Source organism: Lepisosteus platostomus, chromosome 11 (assembly GCF_059453375.1).
Source record: "Lepisosteus platostomus isolate fLepPlt1 chromosome 11, fLepPlt1.hap1, whole genome shotgun sequence".
NCBI lineage: Eukaryota > Metazoa > Chordata > Actinopteri > Semionotiformes > Lepisosteidae > Lepisosteus > Lepisosteus platostomus.
Window position 1 is genome coordinate 44,895,216 of NC_142621.1, and position 13,657 is coordinate 44,908,872.

Sequence of the window (13,657 nt, forward strand, 5' to 3'; positions counted from 1 at the left end):
ACTGTATGTAAATAGATGTTCTGATTAATATGGTCAACTTGATCGATTAAGAAAGCGAAACATTAATAACGCCGATATTGAAATCAAGCTTTCCTTTCTTAAAGTTAGAAGTGTGTAGCGTATTTGTAGCATTTTAGGGCCACTTTTAAAAAAGTCCAAACTTGGTATTTCTACTTTTGTCCCAGATTAAGGATATACTGTAGTGCAAACAGAGTATATTAAAACCGTATATAATAAAGTTGTTTACTACTCAAAATGTGACATCTAACGATGTGAACGCATTCAAAATACTAGTATTGAGTTTTTGTGCCAAATAATACTTAGAATTTATGAGGAGAAGAAATCTAGGTACTAAAAAGTTTCTTTTGTGTTTAGCGAGACACATTTGAATGTGAAAGCCCGTGCACAGCACACGGTTTTAAGACTCAAAACCAATGCATTATAATGTATTTCTGTACATAGGCTCTCCTGGGTGTATATAGCCGATGGGGGAAATACTATGATATTTTTTTCCTGTAAAAAAAGTGATAATGAGAGACATTCAATTTTATTGCGAAGGTTAAATCCATCACCGCTCACTGAGTAAGGAATAGGGAAGACATATACATGTACGACGGGTCACCCATATTATTTACTAGATCATAGCTTTGAGTGTTTCTGTGAGGGAGTCACTCGCGTGGAAATATGTACAGAGAACAGTAAAACTCGCTCTGAAAATAACCGGGAAACAGACTATAACGGTTTCGCATTTATTTTCCAACCACGCTTATTTTAACAAGCTGTAAACATAAACGGCCACGCTCTTCGTTTACCCCAGGATAATAGTTAACCAACGTACTAACTGTTTCAAAAAAGCAAAGAGAGTTGATGATACTAATGACATAAAAACAAAAACTAAACGAGAACACGGTATATAAGATTTTAAATAATAAAAACGTATGTCGAGAAAGAATAACCGGTTATTAACAAAAAATAAGGTGTATTATTCTTTTAAAATAATGACGATGCAATATTATCGCTATAACCTAACGCAACACTGTTACGTCAATGCTGAAAATTATAATTAGTTTAATTTGAAAATTGAAGTTTCAAAACTGTCACACCCGATAACTAGGGTGGAAGGCGCTGTTATTAAAACTGTTTTCTCTTAATTGGTCTCTACCTCGATAAGCTCGTTTGTTTCCCTGCTACCTGCTACCTGTTTTTCTGCTAGCGGGACCGGAACGTTCAAGATTTCGTTCGGCTTCATCTTACAAAATAAAGTTTACTTCGTAGGACGTCGGCGTAAAATACCATTACGTTGTTTCTGGACGACAGTTAATCAAAACAGTTTATTTAGATATTTCGTTGATATTGTGCCAAATAGACTCTCTGTAAACAAAGTCCCTATTCATTAGTAGCTAATTAGTGGTCTCCTGCGGTAACCAATTTGCTCACTTTTCATATTGGGAAGAAAAGAGGTTATAGGTTTTGAATTAATTACTCGTCGGGTAGGCTGTTTTATTTATATGTCCCGGATATTCTCAAATATTCTGAGGGATCATTTGGGTGTTTATCAATAAATATCTAACAATTTTATTTAATTCGGTTTGCATTTTTTTCTCTCTTAGAAAATGCTTGTGCTCACAAGGAAAAAAAAAAAGAAACCCGGTTAGAATCGCGGGCATTTATTCAACCTGGGCGATTTCGAAATATTTCAGAAGTGTTGTTGTTATTAAGGATCCAAAACCTTAATCAGAACATTGCCCACATTGCGTTTGGAGTAATATGTATGATACATTTCTTCAGATATCTTATTCAAATATTTTAAGATGCACAGGCAGTCAGTGTAGCCTATGAGACACCCCTGAACCTGAAATAAACGAGATCCGTGGGAAAAGGATGTGAGGCAGACGAGCACGGTGGACATAATCAGTGCTCACTCTCAACTAGAACTATGAAAGTTTTGATTACCATTTAAATACCATTAGTGAAGCTTGTATCTCTGAAGCACAAAGCGTTCCGCACACAAACGTAAGCTGGACGTCTGTCGGTCGGCATGTATGTAAATACTTAAGTATGACCAGATCTGAAAGCGATCTGAGATTCAACAGAGCTCAGAAATGATTCTCTCTCCGGGACTTTTGTATGGGAATGCCAGCCCGTGTTATTTACGGAAACTTAAGTTTTGTTGAAGTCTGCGTTTTCTTCCTTATAGCTCCGTTTTTTTAATTAATTACTGTCGGTCTTTTCTTATTCTCCTAATTTCCAATGAGATTTCGAAACCTGTTCCTAAAAGCTCCAAAACAACACATTGGGAATCTGTCCTGGTTTGTGTTACATAACATCGCCCCTGATGTTATTTCATTATTACTGCTATGATTTGCAATGTTTGCTATTCATCCTATCGCGCAAGACATCAAATTTTATTCGCTGGCGATTTAAGAAGCTTTATTTGTCTCGTTATTTTTTAAGCGGTGCAAATTTTCCCCCTTCAACCCCAACCAATTAAGTACAGCTTCTGTCACAGCCACAGCTGCCCAGCAATTTAACAATGTATAGGAATTAATCAACCTGAATGAAACATACAAATAATGTAACGTTTTCCTCACACGGGCAGGCTTAACAGTCAATCGTTCTTGACTGAATTTAAACTTTTTTTTTTAAGTTTAAGTCTAAACAGATCTTGGAATGCCCTGCAGTAGAAGTCAGCATTCAACCCAGTACGACAAATCGTATTTCTCCTGAATACAAGGAACTGGGATATTATTATTTAAAAAAAATATTTTACACGCGTTCAGTGTTGATTACTAAAGCCCGTTTAAGTCTTCCTGTAGGCTCTACATTCACTCCCTCTTGCTAAATGAACGCAACGTTAGTCCTGTTCACAAACCCAATACGTTTTAACCGGAAAACAAACATAACGGAACGAATAAATACCACGAACAAAATCAAGATGTTTCATTTTATTTTCACAACATGTTTATAGCCAAAAACGTAAATCGGACGACTGTAGTGGTTCTTTAATATATTTTCTACGACAATGTTGAGATTTGTTTCGGTTTATTTCAACGGGACAACGCTGTTCAGACACTTGTGAGATTTTTGCATTCGGGTTAGGAGTACAATTCCTGATATCCGTCTGTTGATCGATTATTGGAGTGGAGCAGGTTAAATATTTTTATCACACAACTCTTTTTGCACCAGATAATCTGAAATTAACTGTTACGTAAAGTCTGTTGATTGCGCACTATTTTTTTCGCAAATAAGACTCCCCAGTTTTATTTTCGATTTTAAATACAACTATACCTAATGAAGTACTCCTAGATTATGATATATATATATACTTTAATATTATACCAAAATAAATGCGTTACAGGTGAAAAAGTCCCGTGCCAGTATCAGCACGTTAAAACTCTTAACAGGGCAAGAGTGTTGCTCATATTCGATCAGTGACTTGTATCTAATGAGCTGTCATGTTGCCCGAGTCCAGCTCTTATCTGTTCCACTTCAATACAGTGCTGTAATTACATTTCAACGCGTTACCACAAAATGGAAGCTGATGTGTACAGTATAGTTATAATATGCACCTCGACTTGCCCTGTTTTAACACATTTCCACGGGTATATGTATTTAGGCTATGCGTTTTCCCTTGACCACTTCGTTTTACAAGATGCGACCGCCTGACCTCCATTACACCTCGCAGAAGTGCTTTGTGAACAGGCCTGGCTAATATTTGATATCCTCCTAAAGCGTCTTACTATCGACTCCCCGACAAATAGAGTACAACATAAACCGAATGGCGTACATCTGTTTGCGGCGACTGAGGTCTCCAGGACATTAGCATTAAAATATAAGAGGCGGGTGGGACAGGGCTCGGAGTCCCTTTTCTACATGACGAGACCGAGACAATCGCCACTGGCCTCAGAGGAGCGCCGAAAGAGGCGGCCGCGGTCCCAGCAGATGTTCTGACATCTCCCGCAGTTCCACCACGAATGACCTTTGGTTTGATGTGTGGATACCTGCCAATCCTCCCGAAACTCGTGCCGAAAAGGGGGGTCATTCGGGACAAGAGATAACTTAGTTAACGTAAGTCAATACATTCATCACAGCCTCCCCGCATCAGGCTTTGAAGGCCCAAATCTAAACTCCCGAGAGCTCACCCGCGCGGCGTCCCATCCCGAAGAGCAGGTGCTGTCACTACAGGCCATTGAAAGTTTGCCGTCATTGCTGGGGAAGAGTCCTTTCCATTTTTGTCAGCGTGCATTCAAGTCAATAGTCAGTGACAGTGCATGTCGTAATGAAATGAGTCGCTTGACGTCCTGGTTAATTCATTTTAACCCCCATTTTGCTTTTAAGAAGGCAGCGCATGAAGAAACAATCATGTCAATGTGTAATTTATCATAGCGTATGCTAGTATTATGTGCGCGTATTTGGGAGAAAGAAAACGCTTTGAAGTTTGCAGGGTTGAGTGAAATGCTCATTTTTGCCAGCGCTGGTTTAGCATAGCTTTGCCATCCTTGAGTAACAAAAATCCTAATACTAGTTATAATAGTCACGCTGGTGACAGAGGCCTGATAAAGGTTCATATCCATTCCTCCTCTTGCAGTTATCAAAACTCGAAATATGAGCGTGACCATCTTTAATATTCTTGTGCCTGACGCAGACGGGTTATGATTAGTGAGCTATACACTTTTAAAAACTATTTTCTTGACTCAGCACAAAGCTCTTATATAATACGAACTGACTCAGATTCGGAAGGTTATCGCACAAGGTTGCAAGAATACGAGTTGAGTCCCTGTGCCGGAACTGAAGTGTTTGTGAATATTTTATATTAATATAGTTGATTCTGGTATGGATTTCAAACTCTCCATCATGTGTCCGTGATGGCAAAAAATTAATAGATGTTAACAGTAAGCACCGTGCTTTGAGGGGGTTTATAAAGCTGGAAACAAAAGAAATCAAACAGTTGTTTGTTGCACACGAACCCATTTCCCCCCCTACGACATCTACGAGTCCTCGTTCATTTTAATATTTTTATTATTAGTAACTAGCGGAGCTATAAGCCCGTTTTCTATAAAAAACTTTACACAGGAATCGCAATTATAAATACATAAGTGAATACACAACGCAGCTGGTGTTCCAAATTCTACAGATAAACCAAGTTTTTCTCCAAGGTGAAGAATTCTTTATAATTTGAGGAGACGCAGGATTTCGGACTCCCGATTGCTGGAGTTAGGAAGCCCTGGCGTGCAGCCTGTGATCGGATCATTTCGGCTGCTGACAATAATGACTCCCTGGCAAGCTGGAACACCGATGGTTTCTTTGATACATTAAAAAAAACATTTGAGCGACTAATGCAGCCAAACATTTTTGCTTTCAAAAAGTTAAATTAATTTGAGTGGCTATATTGCATTTATGGCATACGTTCATTTCTTGGCAACTACTACCCATAACATAAGAAACAAGCAAGAACTCACCAATAGTATATCCAGGAATTTTTCAGCGGATTAATCTTCGTAAAAAGAGTGATCTTTTGCGGCAACACTCCGGTTCGTTGACCTTTTTGACTATATCTTTGCACATTAACACTGGTCACTGGGAAGCGCGCTAATATACAGTATATATATATGTATTTTAAGCATAACGTCATTTTTTGAAAATCATACATTATTTTACACAAAAGGCCTCACCGGCTGTCTAACTTGCACGATAGCGTCCCCCCCGAAAGTGACCATTTTCAGGTGATAACACAAATCCGTGCGAAAGGACGCGCAGTCCTCACCTCTCTCTGATGAATCCAGCTGCCCCCCACACATCCACATCGCCGGTTCAGCGACGCCTGTGTCAGAAGTAACTTTAGACACGATTGCCAAGGTCTCTGGAACGGAGGTAAAAGAACTTGGCAGGACTGAAACTTAGAGGCAGTTAAATCACTTAACGATACACACCAAGGCATGGTGTGGACAACACAACCACACACTACGTTTGCCCCAGTGACTTGGGCGAAACAGAAAACAATCTTGCAACACTGCAAAGGCGATGCTTGGACTTCTCGTGTTGCTATTGATATTGAATACAGAGACAGGTCGAGTCCTTTTTACGTGGCGACAGCTGGTAGCCTGCTCTGTTCCTGCTCCTTAGAGATGTGGAAAAAAAATGTAAGGCAATCTATTCCGGACGTAGAGTTTATGAGAAAATTACTCGGTCATATAAGAGAGAAGATGGCTAATCCTAACTCCTTTACATTGGTGAAATCCAGGAAAATGAATGTCGTAACTGGAGGGAAACTTGACCACAGATTAAATAGGGATAAATAACGCAAGAGATTCAATCAGACGTGGGCAGATGTTGAGGTAATTGTGAAAAGAAATGGATATGGATCTGAAATGTTCAAAACACAAGCAGCCACGGATCCACATTCTTGTAGGATTTATCTGGACGCATTCAAGAATAACGAAGCGAAGCCACCGGTATTTGTTGTAGAAAGAATAGTGATTCTTTAATTGGTTTGCAACACATTTGTTGCTCATTACTTTGTGACAAACGACAGCATTTTTACAGTATTCAGAACAAGCCCCCCGTTGCGTCCCCTACCTTAGCAAAGATCTGCCACAGCTGAGCCTCATCTGGGTTATTGAGGGCTGTCCTCACGTTCAAATGACATCATACAGCAATTACTTTCCCTTTCTATTCAAGGGGTCTGCGTCCCTTTGAATTTCAGAACAGCCGAGTTGTAAGTCGGAACAAAATTACAAAACGAGAAGTGTTTTAGATATTAACCGTATATTGCCCAGCAGCTATTGAAATGACACGTCTGTGTGGAAATAGAAACAGTAGATGTTCACCAATATCGCAGAAGTTATTTTCTACGTTCAACTTAAAAAAAAAAAACCTGTAAAAGCACGCGATTGGCCAGTTATAATTCGAGCATACGTTGACGTTGATACACCAATCCCTTTTAGAAATCAGACTGGATACCCAGACATTTTCTTCAATGGCCAAACGAAAACATTTTTTACTTTGAACTTATGAACTGGACGCATGAAGTTTTTCTTTATAAATTAAAAAATGCTTTCAAACAGACGAAGCACAGACCAAAGCAAAAAAAAAAACACCGCATTGTTTCCCTTGATTTGTTTATAGACACTTCACTGGGTTTCAAGTGACTTCTTAAGCCTTCGTTCACCCCCACCTCCCCAAGAAGACAGCACAGCTGCAAACCAGGGTCGGCAGACCAGCTAAGGCACTTCGAGGACGGCCTCTGGGTACAAAAGAGGCGGTGAGGACAGCCCCGATTTCATTTAACGACGACAAGAACAACAAAACCCGAAACGCTCTCCGCGGACGCCTGGGCGCTCCAGTCAGTGGCTGGGAGCGGCGGCGGCCGAGTCCTCTTTGTCCCTGAGCGGCTTCTTGCAGGTGAGCATGAGCAGCAGTAACATGGGCAGGTGCCAGAGGCTGCAGAAGAAGAGCCGGCGCGCACTGCCGCGGCTGGCCTCCCGGTGGAAGCGGAACCCGAGGTAGCTGATGTAGAGGTTGATGGGCAGCGACACGACGGGGAAGGCCCAGGTGGTGACGTCCAGGGCGGGGGCCAGGGCGGACAGGCCGACCAGCGCCAGGGCGTGCCGCAGCGCCACCCGGCGGCACAGGCCCGGGTGGGTGACGGACATCATGCGGTAGCCGCCTCGGGAGTAGTCCTCCCGCAGGTTCCAGCTGAGCGCGTTGAAGTGGGGGAACTGCCAGGAATACAGGAACCCTCCCAGCAGCAACGCACCTGGGAACAGGAAGACAAGCCCCAGCCAGAGTCAGGCCAATTGTCTGCATTGTTTCTTCAGTCAGCACAGTGATCAACATTTTGGCGATTTTTGTTTTATCTTTACACTCTAAATTTACACTTGCCAACAAAAGTTCGATAAATGTTCGATATATATGTTTATGCTTTGCGCATGATATGCGCATGCGCACAAAATACTGCGCGAGTGTGCGTGCGTGTTGCAGACTGGGCTGCTAACGTGGTGGTGTTTACCCACACGGTGGTGGCTGATAGGATTGTAGTTAAGAGTGGAGAAATGAGCGACACTGAAGCAAATGTAGTGCTGCCAACGACCAGCTCGAAGGACGATGACATCGGTGACAGAAAAGGTCATTCAACTTCGGTAATTTGGAGATATTTTGGCTTTTTACGATCAGACCTAAAACAGAGCACTTTAAACTTTGCAGTCTGTCTGAGCCATCTTCTATGTGTGTTTTATCACAGTGCAGTATTTAATTTTTCTATTAAGATATTTATTTTGTAAATTTTACTCATGCATATTTTGACATAAAAAAAGACTTGAATACTCTCTACCTCAGATTTGTTCAATGTTTCTGCTGTTTGGCAAGTGTTTGTTGTGTTCTTAAAATAAAGAGTTGTTTAATTGACCAATTAACTGTCTGGTTTCTTCAACTTTCAGTCAGGAGAAAAAATCTGCCTTTAAACTTGAAAGAAATAATGATTTGACATGTATCGTGATAATTATCGATATCGACCGATATTAAATTTTTTATCGTGATAATGTTTTTGGCTATATCGCCCAGCCCTATGTGAAATGCGTGGTAAAGGGCTGAATTTATTTTTTTTAAACGATCCACAACTTTCCGTCCCTCCATTTTCCAAACATCGTCACGGCAACGGCCGGCGCCGGACACACCCCAAACCCCGTGCCCGGCGTGGCCTCTGCGGTAGGGTTCGCAAAGCGTCTACCGGCGCCTGCAAATTCCTCAGGCCGCTAACCAGGCAGGAAGAAGCCATAAAAGGATGGAAACCGTCTCGTGTTTCACATCCTGTATATACAGCAAACAGAAGAGGTGCTACAGGGATAGGGATGGATTCTAAAACAATGCTGCCAGAAAACCATACAAATCCAGCAGTTTAAATTTGACAGATGGCAAACACGGGCTTTTATCTTGTTTGTTCCCCTTGGGCTATGTAAGTCCATAAATCCCTAAAAAATACGGACGCAGGAAGTATTGGCACAACTTCAGCATGTATGGAAGAAAGGCAATTCTCAAGCATCTACTGTACTTGCACCAATAAGAGTGTTTGGGGAAACTTAATGAATGCCACTAATCAACTGTTAATCAATTACAGGCTAGGGATATTTTAAGTAATATGTGATATTACTTTCAAGGTATGAAGCCACAGAGAGGGGTAAAAGAATATATATAATACTTCATAACCACCAGCTCTCAGTGTCATCGAGGATTTGAAGATTCCTTTAATTTTCAGGAAAACACAGAATGAGAGCACGTGTACTTGAGTTTGATACAAGCCCAGCCACTGCTCTGCTTCATAAACGCAAGGCAAAGGCAACACCACCTCAATCTGCACTCTGATTATTTTGGCTGAAGAGCTACAATTATTTTTAACTTTCCGTTCTGCTGATATGAATGTAGCTCTGTTGATATGAATGTAGCTCTGTTGGTAATGATTTTATAATTTCAGAATTACACTGTATTTGCTTGGAATAGTCTAGATTACTATGTAAAAAAACAACACTCTTATCTCTCTACATGTTTAGATGTCCAAAAATAGGACCATTCAAGATCAGAATCTATTTAATAAACTTGTGTTTGCCTGCTCTTCAGATGACTGGTGACAGACAAACAGTGAATTCGCAGTCACCATAACATCTACTTGAATTTTTTACAGGGAATAACCTCTTGCATTCCTTCTTCCAGGCCCACTTGCTTCTTTGAACCTAATAAAGGCAATAAATTAAAGGAGTTGCTCAACTATTTAGAAACATAAGACAGTAAATTAAGTAATGTTTAATCAGAACTAGGCTTTGATCAGCTCTTTTCCTGCTACACTGGTATCGAGAGATTCCAAGGCCCTGGGATTTTTTTCCTCATGTTCTGTTTCTGTGCAAGATCCAAGCGCCCCTTAATCAGCCTGTGTGAGAGTGAAGGCAAAATGAAGCACTGCAATTAGGGGGGTTTCCCAAGGTGGCCAATTAGGATTTCCCAACAGCAATTACTAAAATGAAGGATATTCACAGCAAAATGAAATGTTTCAGATTAAAATATATGAGCCTACACTTTAAGAAAAATGGCAACACACACAAATCTTTGAGCTCACCATATCTGTATGGGTTATACACCCTGGGATGCATTGCAGATCTGTGATTTAGAAACTACTAATCTTTCTTGCATTAAAGCCATCAAGGTAATGCTTTGCATTACCCATGCAGCTGAGCACTGTCAGTGCAGAGAAGAGCAGACGCCACCTCCTGTCATTAACTTCCTTTCATTGTACGAGTGGATGGCGAGGATCATGGCTTGTCTACTGAGACACTGCTGGGTGGGAGGTTTGGTAAACCATCAGCCCCTGCACTTGTTACCCTCACTGAATGTAGGAAAATCGTTAATGCACGTTTGGATTCTATTTTTAAGGGTCTGTACATCTGCAACGCTCCACCTGTGGCGTGTTGGGAACTCTGACCTACCTGTGTCCAGGGAGCCCGTGGCTGCCGTCCAGCCCATGACGGGAGGGATGGCCCCCACGATCGACCCCACCCAGGTGTTGGAGATGCTCAGCCTCTTCAGGGGGGTGTAGCAGCAGGTGTAGAGGAAGATGTTGAAGGCCCCCAGAGCACCGGTCAGCGGGTTCACGGCCAGGGTGAGCAGGGCGATGCCGGGGATGGCACAGGCGGCCGCGAAGGACACTGCGTGGAGCGGGCTGAGAGGCACAGCAAGAAGGGGGAGGGAGGTCAGAGCCGGAAGGACGAGGCGACCTAGAGAGAGAGCCGCCGTGCACACGGTACTGTGGCACCCACATGGGCTGGATCTGCTACACATCTCTCCACATTGGTGCTTTCTAAATTTAACAAGCATACACGACTTCGGCAAGAAATGGCAGGGTGTTTGGAGAAAAAAAAAAAAGTATTGCGCAATTTGTTTAGGTGTTGAGTTTTGACATAGAAAATGTGGCTTGCTTAGCGATCGCTGGCTTTACACGGAACACAGGCTGATGTGTTTGGCACAGAAACCGCATCCCCACCCCCCCGCTGACATACACACATGAAAAAAAACAAACACTTTGAACATCAACCCCGAAAGTTGTGCATATAAGCAGGCAGTTAATAATTAACACAGCTCTCCGCGTCCTGCAGAGTTCCTGTTGACAGTTGCGAGAGCTCAGCTGGGGCAGATGGGTATCTGGCTCCTCTGCCAGACAGGCCAAGGTGCTGAGGGATGTAACCTCCGTGGCCCCCCGACCCTCTCCCTCCCCCCCAGCAGGGCAGCTACCTCTTTTCTGGCCATGAATAGACCATTGCCAAACCGAGAAGCAGCCGAATCAGCCAGAGCTCACTGGGTGAGCTCAGAGGAAGGGATGCTTTTGCATATCATATGTTTCATTTTCCCCCCAAGGATGACCATTTTTAGATAGAAAACTGAAAAGGCATTTTTACATCAACACAAGTGGTCATTCTGATAAAATAATTGTTACTCCCTCAGAGTACTGTGTTTACACGCACCTAGTAACACATAATTGTACAAGGTGCCTGTGTAATTCTCAGCCAATGTCCGTCAATCATTCTATTTTTAAAACGTCAACAGGAATACTAGTTTGAGAAGAAAAGATAAAAGAAGTCCAGTCTGTTGAAGATTTTAAGACCAAAGTATGTTACAGTGTGACTGAAATGACTTTACCAGGAGTTTAATCAAATTTAGCAATAGCATGTTTGTACTCAGAACTATCGATTGGGTTGGCAAAGTACGAGCCCTGTGTTCAAACATTCTTCTGTGCTTATTCTCATCTTTTGGAATCCCTACTTTTCCGTAAGAATCTTAGGAAATTATGAATGCTATTAGAAAGGTTAGAAATAAAAGAAGTTAGAAGCAGTTAACTGATCCAAGGAATATCATCCAGCTGTTTCTTGAAAGCAGCAGTGGCTGTGGCTCCTACAGCATGGCTGGGTAGCTTACTAAAGGCTCCCACAGCCCTCTGAAATCCGCGATAAAAACAGAATACTTGCAGTGAATGTAAATTCTGAAATAAATTACAGTTCACTCAAATAGAGGCCACTTTTTTAAGCTTTTAAACGGGCTAAACTCCTAGAATGCTGCTACACAATTGCAACAACACAGAAAAGATTTAGATTTAAGTTACAGCATGCGTCTATGCTCATTTCTACTCCTGACTCACTGAGCTGCACTGAGAGGTCATTTATTATCTCATGGCACTACAGTTGTGTAAATAAATAATTACACTCCAAAGCAGCACTCTGTGGACATCTGGCCTCTGAACTGACACAGAATGATGTCTAGAACTAAAGCACTAGAACTAATAGCAAAAAGATATACCACTGGCCAAGCAAGGCCTTGCTGCAACCTGCTTTTGGTCAAGATTCTAATCTCTGTCTATGCTACATATGCTAAGTTAAATGTTTGAGCCAGCCAGCATTCTGTTCCCCTTTACAATCATAGACTTTATTAGGCTTTGGCCTTTATTCTCTTAACTAAACTGATTTCATTTTGATCTGGCATATACACGCTCTTTGTCATTTTTGGTCACATTTTTTGCCTTGACAAGAGCTTTCATATTAATCCCCTTAAGCCTTTTAGGCCGCTTGTCATTTTGCTCATAACTTCCTAGGCAGTGGCTAAAGACATTATTCCAACATGCACAGAGCACACAGAGCATGGGGGGTAAGGTATATTGTCTGTGGGATAAGATCATTTATCTTCAAAGCTGGCGCAGTGCTGCAGGCATGCCATAAGCCCAGGATTTAGCTCAACAAAAAAGGTGGTGATTGAGTAGATGATCAGCATCCTTTTGATAAAGCCCAGGAACCCCAATGCTAGTTTACAGACACGCCGGACACACAGGAACACATCCGTCTGTCCAGTGGAAAGTAACTGTTTTAGTCAGAAACCCATTAGGAAGCAGACTATCTGTCGCTTAGATAAAAGGTGGAAAAAAGGAAATGCTACAAATAAGACTAATAGCCAAGTCATAATAATAGGCAAAAGGTAGAAAAAGTGCAGAGATATGGGAATCATGTTTTCAAATTACTAAATTACTAAAATAATGAATTAATTCTGCTGCCCTTATACTCTGTGACTAATGGTTTCCTGCAAGATATGCCTTAAACTACACATGTAAGATCCAGATTTAAGTATTTCTGAATATTCCTTCTGCCGCCGTGTCTATCCAGCCTGCCCCCCTCCTTCTAAGGCATCAGAAAAAAATCTTCCCTTGAAGGAATAAAAAAAAACAACCCGACAAAGGTTTCCCCTGACGAAGACTCCTGCCACCCCTGCCAGCACGACCAAGAAACACTGGACGGCGTCAGCGGCTGGGAGGTCGCAGGTTACAGGGGTCATCGCCGACAGGACTGCCGCCAAAGGGGCCCGGACGTGGGGGCGAGCTGACCGGGTCCGACCTCACTCTCTGACACGCCTCATGCAACCAGACGGGGCTTCCATTGAAGCGAACGCGCCGTGAAACACCACTCGCACTGCAGCATCTGGGCAGCTTCCTAACACCACGGGGGGGCACAGTTCCCACAGATTTATCATACCCCCCCCCAGCAAGCACTGCCTCTCCGCAGCACTCGAAATTCTGCTAGGAAGAAGACAGGTAACGAAAAAGACGAAAAGAACAGCAGCCCAGCAAGGAAGGGGCTTG

At 42.3% G+C, this 13,657-nt stretch overlaps 1 protein-coding gene across 1 annotated transcript in view; it reads right to left on the reverse strand.

Moving 5' to 3' along the window:
- Positions 1–6,455: 6,455 nt before the first annotated feature.
- The window catches only part of cox10 (cytochrome c oxidase assembly factor heme A:farnesyltransferase COX10), a 46,082-nt gene continuing 38,880 nt past the window's right edge, over positions 6,456–13,657 (reverse strand). Inside the window, exons 6-7 of the mRNA XM_088599971.1 lie at positions 10,470–10,702; positions 6,456–7,756 (exon numbers count right to left, since the gene is read on the reverse strand). Of these exons, the coding sequence (XP_088456097.1) occupies positions 7,344–7,756; positions 10,470–10,702 (646 nt within the window). The 3' untranslated portion in view covers positions 6,456–7,343. The remainder of the gene's footprint in view (positions 7,757–10,469; positions 10,703–13,657) is intronic.